General features: G+C 41.0%; 1 protein-coding gene across 3 annotated transcripts in view; it reads right to left on the bottom strand.

Annotated features, from left to right (window-relative positions):
• The window catches only part of KLHL8 (kelch-like family member 8), a 14,099-nt gene extending 3,291 nt beyond the window's left edge, over positions 1-10,808 (bottom strand). Inside the window, exons 1-5 of one of the 3 annotated variants that reach the window (XM_010009615.1) lie at positions 10,495-10,808; positions 6,778-7,326; positions 4,050-4,236; positions 3,233-3,376; positions 1,463-1,574 (exon numbers count right to left, since the gene is read on the bottom strand). In XM_010009615.1, coding sequence (XP_010007917.1) covers positions 1,463-1,574; positions 3,233-3,376; positions 4,050-4,236; positions 6,778-7,326; positions 10,495-10,698 — 1,196 coding nt within the window. In that variant the 5' untranslated portion in view covers positions 10,699-10,808. The remainder of the gene's footprint in view (positions 1-1,462; positions 1,575-3,232; positions 3,377-4,049; positions 4,237-6,777; positions 7,327-10,494) is intronic. The other 2 variants (XM_010009616.1, XM_010009618.1) reach the window with 2 other exon arrangements.
• Positions 10,809-11,389: the final 581 nt, after the last annotated feature.

Genomic DNA, 11,389 nt, shown 5'->3' with positions numbered 1-11,389 from the left:
CGTTGGTGTGGGTTGTGTGTTGGGGGGGGGTGGGGGGGGTGATATTGATACGTATTAAAAGGCAAACCTGTGCCAGATATTAGATGATTGAACTCTAGCAAGATTTAATTGCAATTCTATTATTTTCCAATAGGTCTGTCTTAAAGTAGTTGTCAGATTTTTTTTCTACTGAATGTGAGCATACAATCAGTACTACAAAATGAAAAGCATGGTCTATAATGAAAGCATTAAGTTTCTGCTTTAACTGCCAAGACAGGTGATTTACCATTTCACTGAGAACATTCTTGTCTCATTACACAGAGGGCAGGTACACCAATACAGAGGCAGGAGCAAGGGTGGCACAATCTTTCTACAAAACAAACACTATGATGGTATCCTGGGCTTACCTTAAATTGCCTCATGCCTCAGCAGAAAACACAGATACCATCAATGGTGTCAGTTTTTACTCAATTAAGTATTCCAACACCACCTCTGTGAACAGAAGGAGTGAAGTGTAGTCAAGGCACAGCAGTCCTTTCATTTACCAAGGTATTGAGTAAGAAATGTCACAGAAATGTAGGGCTGATATTTGCTGCTGGGTGGTGGCAGAAGGGAGGAAGTGGAGCAAGAAGACACTTCTAGGAGTCTGGGTCTTTACTTTGATTAGATCACAGCTTTAGGACTTAGCCATGCTCAGTATTTCAATCCTACTTTTACACGATGCTTTTAGAAACAACAAATAACAAAATGGAATGTAGAATTAAAGAGGTTGATTTAAACAACAGCAGAAACAAAAAAATACAGATCTCCAAGTCCAGTAGCTCCTTAAAAAAAATCTTAAATGTCAGAAGGCATGAAAATCCTCAGTCTGACTTTCAATGTTTCAGTTCTTCTGTCCTTTTGTGGCAAAAGCATAGGCAGCTATTTGTTCCCTGGGCATGAAATATTTCACTGTGTGTGTTCTGCTGGCAATTGTCTTGCTCATTCTTAAAAAGAGCAATAAAACCCCACAGAACCAGTTAGTCAGTTGTGAGTTCTTTGTCGGGCATAGCAGAAAGGCCCTAGATAGTGGAATGTAAGCACAGCTGGACTATGAAGAGCTCAGTGCTCCAAAAGCCAGGCCCCCAAGAAAAGGAAAAATGAAAAGGATAATAGGGCAATAAAAAAAAGCCAAAGCAGAAACATAATCACTGCTACCAGCCAGGGATTATGCAGTTTTGCACTGAAATACTTAAAGTATGTTACACACAACTCTGTGTTTGTGCAAATATGTGATAGATGCAAGTATGTGATGCAGATTTGCGTTTGCTTTACAGCTAGTAAATAAAGCTGTGTATTAGCATGAAGCCCCAGAATAAAAATAAAAGAATCCTAAAAATAGCAAAGTTTGGAAACACAAAGGCAGACATGATTTTTTTTCAGCATCAGCAAGGAATCATCTGTCACAGACTAGAGCTTAAATTTTGGATCATGGGACACGTACCTCTTCGTGTTCATTGATGCCTTCATCATCCACTTGTTTGTGAGAGGATCAAATACTTCCATGCTTCCCAGGTGTTCATTTCCATCATGTCCACCTACTGCATAGACTTTACCTGCACATATAAATATCTTTTTAAACAGATATTGCTTGGCATTATTTCAGGTTTTATTTCTGTAATATCCCTGCTTACCTGGAGACAAAAAGCTCAAAGGTGAATGTTTTCAAATGTTGTTGTCAGTATCAGGATTTTAATAAGTATAGACTTTGTATTTTTATATGCTGTGCTCAACCAGAGATCTGCTCTAATGTGGACTGTTCTACAAATCTTGAGGTTATATAGACAAAAAAAATCTCATAAGTTGAGTACTGCAGGTCAGATCAGTTTCGGACATTTTTATCGGTCTCACCAGATTTTTGAGGTGGGGAGGGAGGGAAAGATCTCTGGTCTGCTGCAGCAACACAGGGGCTACCATGTACAAAGAAATGCTGCATCACAAGCCCAGCATAAGAAGGATGTGGACCTGCTGGAGTGAATCCAGAAGAAGGCCGTGAAGATGGTCAGGCTGGAGCATCTCTCCTATGAAGATAGGCTGAGTTGGGCTTGTTCAGCCTGGAGAAGGCTCAGGGGGGAGGCCTTAGAGCAGCTTCCAGTATCTAAAGGGGGCCTACAAAAATGCTGGAAAGGGACTTTTTACAAGGGCATGTAGTGATAGGACAAGGCAGAATGACTTTAAACTGAAAGAGGGTAGATTTAGCTTAGATACTATGAAAAAATTCTTCCCTGTGAGGGTAGTGAGACACTGGCAAAGGTTGCCCAGAGGAGCTGTGGCTGCCCCATCCCTGGAAGTGTTCAAAGCCAGGCTGGATGGGGCTTTGGGCAGCATGGTCTAGTGGAAGGTGTCCCTGCCCATGGCAGGGAGGCTTGGAACTAGATGATTTTTAAGGTCCCTTCCAACCCAAACCACTCTATGGTTCTATGATCATGGGTGCTAAGCTGCCCTGGACTGTGTGGTTTCAGAAGACGGAGACCCAAAAATAAAGGTAGGTCTCTCCTTGGAAGAGTTATGGTCTTAGTGACTTGCCTGTATAGATTTAAGTATGAAGAGAGCTATTATAAGCACTAGCAAATTCTGGGTAACTGCTGTGTAAGGCCATTTCTTTGTAAATGGATTTAAAAAACAGTATCACATATTAAGGCAAGAGGCTGTATACAGTTCATAGACTCACTGACTAGTTTGAGTTGAAAGGGACCTCTGAAGGTCACCTAGTCCAACCCTCCTGCAATGAGCAGGGACATCTTCAATTAGATCAGGTTGCTCAGAGATGATCAGGGATGGAGCATCTACTACCTCTCAGGACAACCTGCTCACGTGTTTCACCACCCTCATTGTAAAAAAATCTATCTTCCTTCCTTTATTCAAAAATTGAACCCCTCGTCCTACTGCTACAGGCCCTACTATGAAGCCTGCCCCAATCTTTCTTATAAGCCCCCTTTAAGAACTGAAAGGCCACAATAAGGTCTGCCTGGAGCCTTCTCCAGGCTGAACAGCCCCAGCTCTCTCACTTCACATAACGTTTTTTTTTCAGTAAGCCTGCTCTCAGATTGTTTCGGAATTAAAACCTCTTAACGGGAAGACGCTTTACTAAATTTAAGACTATTCCAACAGTTAAGCAAGTGAAGTAGTAGAAGTACTACAATTATAACTAGTAGAAGCACTAATTCCATCAAACAAGTGCCTTTTGAACAGTTGCTTGAATGGGGTTACTGACCTCCCACAGAGATCACACCCACGTGCCTTCTCCTGCTGTTCATTTCGGGGCCGAAGAACCAGTTGTTCTTACTGATAGAGTAGCATTCAATGCTCCGAAATGGGTCGCCTGATCCACCTCTACCACCAACACAGAACAACACACCTGAAGAAGACAAAAGAGGTTTCCAGAAAGCAGGCACAAGGGGGATAAAGTCGTATAGCAGAGTGAACTGAAAATTACGTAGTTTGGGAGAAGTCATATTTCACTTCAAAGGGCATGGTTGTTGCCCTCCATAACTGGGTGCTGGAGTCTCGACTTTGCTTGGCATGCTGCTATGCCAATTAACTATCTGTGCTCTTGCAAAAACAATGCGTATTTTAAATATGCTTTTTGTGATTTTGCTTAGAGAGATAAACAGATTTTGTTAAACATAACAATTAGGATTTGCAGTCTAATATTCATCACTTACTTTTGATGTAGGTTAGCCAAAGAGTTTAAAAGTTGGCTCAACCTTCTCACACCAAAAGGTAAGTGTCTGTTGTTTTCAGTACAGTTTTGAGCATAGTGCCTGGTCATACCATACTTAACAGTTCTGGCTTTAATACAGATAGAGCTAATCAGGATAAATAATGATTTAAACAAACAAAATGACTGCTAAAGTTCTGCTAGGAAAATGCAGCACATTACCTAATTACCAGAAAGGTAACCAATGGCTTTCCCAGTTTTACATTAAGTCATTAACAACCATTTACACCAAGCCAGCTAACCCTGCACAGATGTGCTGCCTTTTCTCCACACCACTTCCTACTGGATAATCAGACACACATTTAATTACCAGCAGTCTGCTTCCTTGGTGTTGTGCGAATGGAGTACTCAAAGTCTGGCACTGCCCTGCTGCTCAGGTGAAGGTGGTAGTTTCTTGCTTCATCCAGCAAATCCCTACATTTTAGATTCTGCTTGACAATCTCTTCCTTTGCCACAACACCCATAAGGAAACAAATGGGCAAGAGAGGCAGCCGTACCTGACAGAAATGAACACAGTTGGAGTAACTGGCTGAACTGACTGAGTCTCACCATTTACAGTGACACACGCATAACAGACAGCAGCTTCTGAATCAGCTGGCAGCCCCATGCTCTTCACTAAAAAGAGGCTTTCATAGTTTTTTTTCCAGAGTAACAGCGATATGAACGGTTCTTTTTTAATGACAAATGTTTGCCACAACCATTTGCATTTAAGCAGCACTGGAGAACTATGCCTTGGCCCAGGCACCTGCCTGGTGTGATGCAGGCAGTACCTGTGACTTTACCAGGATAGCCCATGTCAGGTTAGTCTGCTGAGGGTATGGCTTTTCAGCTCATTGCTATGCCAGCGTAAGAGGCCTTTTGCTAGAATGGTTCATATTCTTTGGGTGGCAGGTCAAAAAGGAAACACTGTCAGCGTGAACTAAGTTTCTCTCAAGGAAGGCATTGCTAGTGTAGTAACACTTTTCTCTAGTGTGGATCTGCCTACACGATTTAAAAAACAAAACCAAACAAAAGAATGCCTTGAAAGCTAATATTTTGTTTCTGTTTCCTTCCTGTAGTTCCTCAGAAGAGAGCTGGTGACCAGGTGGAGGAATGGAAGGGTCTTTCTGGGTGCAACTACAGGTATTCACTGCCCAGGGCAATCCCCAGTGACAGGGCAGATCTGAATTAAGGTCAGGTTCTCCAAGACTGCCTTGAAATGTCCTTTTCCCCACAGCCATTTATTTCAGCAAACCTTTCATTTATCCTCACATTATCATGTGAGAGAAACAGTGAGGATTGTGAAGTACAATCAGGCACAAAGGTGGGATGTGTTAGTAGGGGGGAACTGAAGTAAACCAGCATCTGACTTCCTAAGGTTTGGAGTCAACGCTGCCAAGCAGCTCCCAATTAGTTCAGAGGCAATGGTGAAGAAGTCCAGTATCTGCGGTGCTTCTCAGAGCAGCAGGATGGTGCTGTTATATGGCTGGCAGGTGCCCCTGTCTTCAAGTAAGCAAGTGTCTGTACCAGTTCTTCCTTGCCCAGGTGCTTTCAGTCCCACTTCTTCATTTACTTTGGCCCAGCTTATTTTAGGCTGATTAAAAGCACCACAACAGCCCTGCTAACAGACTTGTGGGGTTAGTGATGCAGTAAGAATTCAAGGCTGACAAATTCAGACCTTCGTTATAACAGCAAAACCTGTAAGGCTGATTATGATGTGGATAATAACTGTCAAGAAGCAAGCCCTGTCATGTTTTCTCCTAGCACTAATGTTCAGATCAACTGATGGCTCCATATACTCTGGCAAATAACCCGTATTTACAGGAAGGGGCTTACTTTTTCATTGCTTTATTCTAGACTCTTGTTTTCATGACTAGAATAAAGCTGTAAATCTCTTCTCCTAGAATAATTGCATAATATGTCTTGTTATATTTTTAAATCTAAAGTTATATTGCCTATGAATTTAATCACAGTGTACTAAAGAAGGCTTTTTTGTACCAAAAAATCTTATGCTTGTCTAGATGAAACTGAAAGGTTTTGGAAAACAGTTGTGATCTTTTTACCAGGAAGTGTGAAAAATGACGCATGAAGACAACGACAGCAGTATGTCAGCAGACCGCCTGTTACTCACATCATACCAGTATTAGCAATTCTGCCAATGCAAAACATTCAAGTTGGAGTTCAGTGACACCTGAAACAGCACAGTTGATCCTACCTGCTAAGATCACATTGCATTTTGCAGCACATAGCATGCAGCCCCCTTTTTGCCAGCACAGGTTCTCCATACCTATCTCTACCTATACTGTATTTTATACTCCTATAACCAGCACATTTAGAGCTTGAATAACTGAGGGTATTTAGATACGTTCAACTGAGTGACCTTTTGATACTTGGGTGTTTCTTTCAGAAGAAGCAGACTCATATCAAGTCTAGATGATTAAACTGCCAACTCCTTTCAGATCCTACGCGTAAACAGTAGTGCTAGTCTAGTGAACATGGAAGGGTCTAGAGTATGTTTCCTATCCCACTCACTGGGCTAACACATCTTGGTCTTTTGTTAATTAAATATATGGAATATTCTTAAAGTAGCACAACTTGCTATGACACATCTCTATTACAGTTTTACTTTCCCAGCCATGTAAAAAAACCTCAGCAGCTTTGCTCTCCTTTTTTAAGTACAGATTCCTACAAGCAAGAGAAGCGAGCATTTCAGGCTGTAGTAGGATCAAACCAAGTGAAGTGATGGCTTTGCTCTCCACTATGTGTAAATCTAAGGAGTTTCTGCTCTAACAAAGATGCAGCTTTTTGTTGGCTCCCCACCTCCCAGCCATGAGCATAAAGTAAGTACTCCTCTCTACAGAAACTGGAGAATACCACTTCTTCCTGATACTCAAAGAGATTTAACATGCTTCCATTATCAACTCACAACTGTAAATACCAGGTAAGTCACCAACTGGTAAGAACATATTTAATCTTGAGATCTACCTTAAGTACAAACAGTTGATTATAAATCTTAAATCAGTAATGAGACAGACACCGGGAATCTTGGTCTGCCCTACCTGGGCAAGTATTTCATCCAGCCATGTAGCATGATGCTGTGGATTGGCGAGCAGCCACTTGATAGCAGCATTGTAAACTTGCTTTTCATTTTCAATATTCAGGTCACTGGAGGACAGGAGTTTATGGAGGTGCTGTGGTGACACACTCACAAAGTCTTCACACTCCACCACCTCTGTGAAATGCTGGCAAGCATACTGATCCGCCATTTCCATCAAGTCAATGCGGTTGTGGCTTTCTGCAAATGCCCTGACTGCCAGGCAGTTGGAAGGATGGAAGTGTAGCTTCATGTATTCACAGCATGCCTTTGCTACCAGTTCCACCTGCAGAATGCAAGCAGCGTACAAGAGAGGCTGGACGTTATCCACCGTCAGAGTAAGCCGGGAGGAGTACACAAACTTCACTAGGTCTTCTATTGCATCGCCATCAAAGTCCCTGATCTCAATCAACGTCTGCTTGGCTTCAGCCATTTCTGAGAGGAACATGGCTCTGAAGTAAGGTATAACACAAGCTAGCACCAGTTTGTGGCAGGAGATAAGTTTTGAACCAACCTGAAAAAAAAAAAAAGAACAAAAAACCCCCTAATCTTTTACTGGAATGTCAGTTTCAGCTATGAAAGGATGGACAGTTAAACTGAAATAAGAATTCTGAACTCAATATATATTGAGCTACTGTATTTTGTTCAAATTAACTCCATTTGCCCTGTACTTCTGATACAGATCAATGTATCTCAATCAGATCTGAGTTGAAACTTGGCTGTAATGCAAGAAAGCAATAGCACTGATGTGCTGAACTTTTCTTTAAGAGCTGTGTCCTATTTTTAAAATGAAACATCCTTAGAAACCTTCTGGCTGCATCTTGGAGACAGGAGGCTGCTAGGCTCTTGTTTGTTTAATGTGTATTCAGAGACGGTGGGGATTATAAATTGACATTTTTAGATTATTTAATTTAAACCTTGGGGCTTGTATTACTGCTGAGGAACTGATAGAGCTGTTTATAGAAGCAAATTCCTGTAAAGCCACCACAGTAACAGCTATTACAGGGATTACTGAAAGTTACCAATCACTTCAAGATTTTTAGAAGGTGTTTAGCTACGAAAGATAGAGTATTCCCCAAAAAGACAATGTCTTTTTCAAAATTCTGATCAGAAAATGTGCAAAATAAGCTTTTCACTAACAAACGTATAGAATTCAATTACACTAAAATGAGAATGTAAACACTACTTATTTGTATTACAGGAGTGCTTTCTTACAGCATTTGTCATTCTGCAGTCTGCACTAACACAAAGGGGGTGGCTGACTTTAGTAACCAGTTTCTCTGACAGACTTGAATTACATGTTCACTTTCAGATGAAGGTGTTACTGAGCTATCTTGCAATTTCAAAAAAAAAAAAAAAGGTATTACATTATAAAGGATAAGTTGGAGGTTTTTTTCTAGCTCAAATTCAATACACAGTAGCTCTACTCTTAAAAGTGTGTAACCTGCCTGGTGAGTAGTAAGTTGAGTACACAAAGCAAACACATATGAAAGAGTACACAGATTAAAAGAGAGGAAAACATAGATGGTTCAGTGTGAGTTAATCAGATCACTCCAGAAGGAACAATCCATAGACCTACCAAGTGAACAAAAACCCAAACCAACAGGAGAAAAGCAGATGGTATGGATCTGCCACTCTCCACCTTCTAACAGGGAGCTGTTCATATGACAGTATCATTATAGTAGGTGAAATTCCAGATTTTAAACCTTTGGAGCAGAGGAAGTCTCCCTGTGTGCTCCCACGGTTTGTCACTGTTACAGCAGTACTCCAACTAATTACAGTGCTGACGCAAAAAGATGCTACCAGCTGGTCTGCTGTATCAAGGAAAGCTCCTTGGCCATTTTCACCTTCAGAGATTTTTATTCTGCCCATCCTCCCACTCTCTAATTAGATCTTTCTTTTGAATTTTTGAACCTGTTAAATTTAAAGTATCTAGCATGTTCTTGGTATTTTTAAATTGGAATTCCCCTCCAGTTAGTAACTATCATATTTTAAAAGCCAGCAGTTAAATCAATAATTGGCCTGACAACATCAATGACAGAATTGCTCACTATCATAGGTCGCACACAAAAGTGGAAAGTTCAGTAGAGAAGTAGTTATTCCTAAACCATGAGAAATGCCTGAGCACTACAGAAAGAAAAATCAAGCACTTCAGAAAATTCTAGTTCAAGTTTTATTTCCAGCTACTTGAAAATCACTGATTTCAGAAGCCTTACGGTAAGATGTACACAGGTGCTCTAGCCTCCACTGATCATATTTTCCACTTGCAGACTGGAAGCCAAGTCATATAATCCAATACTCTTAAATTACCAATGTCGCTCCACACAAATAATACAAATGGACATTAACACAAGCCTAACGTAGGGAAAGTTATAATGCAGCCACAGTAAAGTGTATTTTCCAAGCCAAGTTTCCCTAGCAGGAGTATACGTTTAACTGTTTATAAAATAAGACTTCCTACCTTTTTTTGCAAGGGTGAGTGGAAAGGGAAAAAAGTGAGGATGACATCCAAAAAAGGTAAGAGGGTTGTTAAGCGTTCTGACATGTACCTTCTTCCCCAAGCCACCTTTTAAAATGACATATGTAAAAAGACCTGATGATGAGCAATGGGGCAAGTTCTGCTTCGTGGCTCTTGTGCTGTCTGGAGCAGCTTCAGTATTGTCATTCTGCGTCCTATGAGCATTACCTGAACTGTTATGAGCCACTGCACCTATTCCAGTGCCTGCGACCTAGTATCTGCTGCAAACCAGAACAGGACAATGTTCTTGCTTATTCTACTTGTGCTGTCCACTGGGGCAGGAGGGAGAGATACCTTCTTCCTCTCACACATTCCCATTGTCTCCCAAGCATTTCAGAAAGATGAGCTGCCTACTGGGGGAGCATCAGGGACACACATCTGTCAAGGATTTTCCCTGTTAATATCTAATAGTAAAAGCAGCAGACAAATTATTTCTCTTAAAGCCATCTGTCATCTGCTCTTGGACCAAGTCTCCTTCATCTCTGTTTCTTAAATAACTATTTTGCACTACTAAGATGCCCAGCTAACTAACACTTCATATTTGTAGGCACTGGCAACCCCTGTTATGGATGCTAGATATAAATTTATTGTGATCAGGATATAAGTAACATACAGATGAGTTACAAGGAATGCATTAAAGCAATGCTATGCAAGAATCCTAAAACTGGTTTCCTCTTCCTCCTTTACTCTTCCATCAGCCGTGGAACATGATTGTCTGTTGGCTTTTTTTTTTTCCCCCTTTGAGAATGCTGGAAGCTAGATTTGTTCCAGAAATCCTGTTTGCCAGGGAAGATCTAGCAAAGCAATGCAGAATGCAAAAACAGACATTAAATTGGGGATGAAAGTGTGTGAGAGGCAAGGAGGCTACAAGAAGCTGAAACTGCACAGTAAAATACTGATCAACTGTGGGAACTTGCTTAGCAGGCAAATTGGATCAAAGTCATGAACTTCCTCTCTCAGGCTGTCAAGAACTTAAGTGTTTACATTTCAATTGTAAACTTCCTAAATAAGAAAAAACCCCACAAACATATCTAGAGATGCCTCAGATTCAATAGGTATTCTATGGCTTCCACACCCATGCCCAAATTCACAGCCAGCTCCAGCACGTGTATTTAAAGCTGAAACTTCAGACCGCTAAATGCAATGAATGCGTGACAGGATCACCTTCAGTGTAACATCGCAGAGCTCTCCAGCTTCAAAGAAGTGAAGAAGAGAGCTGTGAAAATCCTTCCAAGCCTCATTTGCTTCAAATACAAAGATGTCATCTTCACCATCACTATTGGAAGACCTAGTTTGCTGCTGCTGCCGCCTTCTTCCCTTCACCAGATGTTGTTTGCCCTGCTCTGGGACCATGGATTCTGAAGCCATTGGCTGTTTCTTCTTTCTTCGCGTGAATCTTCAAAAATCCCTGTCAAGACAAAAATCCAGCCCATCAGGAGTCAAGTCCTAAAATGCAGTTAAGTTCTGTTCATTTTCCTGTTTTAAAACAACCACAAAACCAAACCTAAAAAAAACACAAAAAAAGCAGACAAAACATCAGGTACTGCTGGTACCTAACACTGTGATTACATGTTATAAATACTACCTAAAATCTTATGTCAGGAAGGTGGGAGGAGAAGGGGGAAAAAAAGAGACACAGTCAGGAATCCTATGCATGCAGCTTTAGGAAAAGCCATTGTTCGTGAAGTTGTTGCCTACACTTCTTGAAAGAGACTATATTAAGAGTCTAAGTGACCATCAAAGAAAGTGACTGATGCTAAGGAAACTAAAGGAAGTGCCTCAATCATAACATCATCTGTTATTCCTTGTAGACAGCTGCTTGACACTTTCCATGAAGGGGTAACTGTCTGAATAAAAAAACAAAGCACACATTGTTTACAGCTCACCATTGTTTGCTGAGAGCAAGTCAGTAATCTTATTGTTCAAGTTAAATATTTAGAAATATTGATGATGTTTGCTGTTCCGAGAGTGCAGCTGTTTAAGAGTTGGTGTTCTGGTCCCTAGCTATTCCTCACTATCAAACTTAGAAAAGCAAGCAGGGATGGGAGGTCAGAGCATA

Source organism: Nestor notabilis, unplaced genomic scaffold (assembly GCF_000696875.1).
Source record: "Nestor notabilis isolate BGI_N333 unplaced genomic scaffold, ASM69687v1 scaffold22162, whole genome shotgun sequence".
Classification (NCBI taxonomy): Eukaryota; Metazoa; Chordata; class Aves; order Psittaciformes; family Psittacidae; genus Nestor; species Nestor notabilis.
This window is presented reverse-complemented; position numbering and strand designations above follow the sequence as displayed.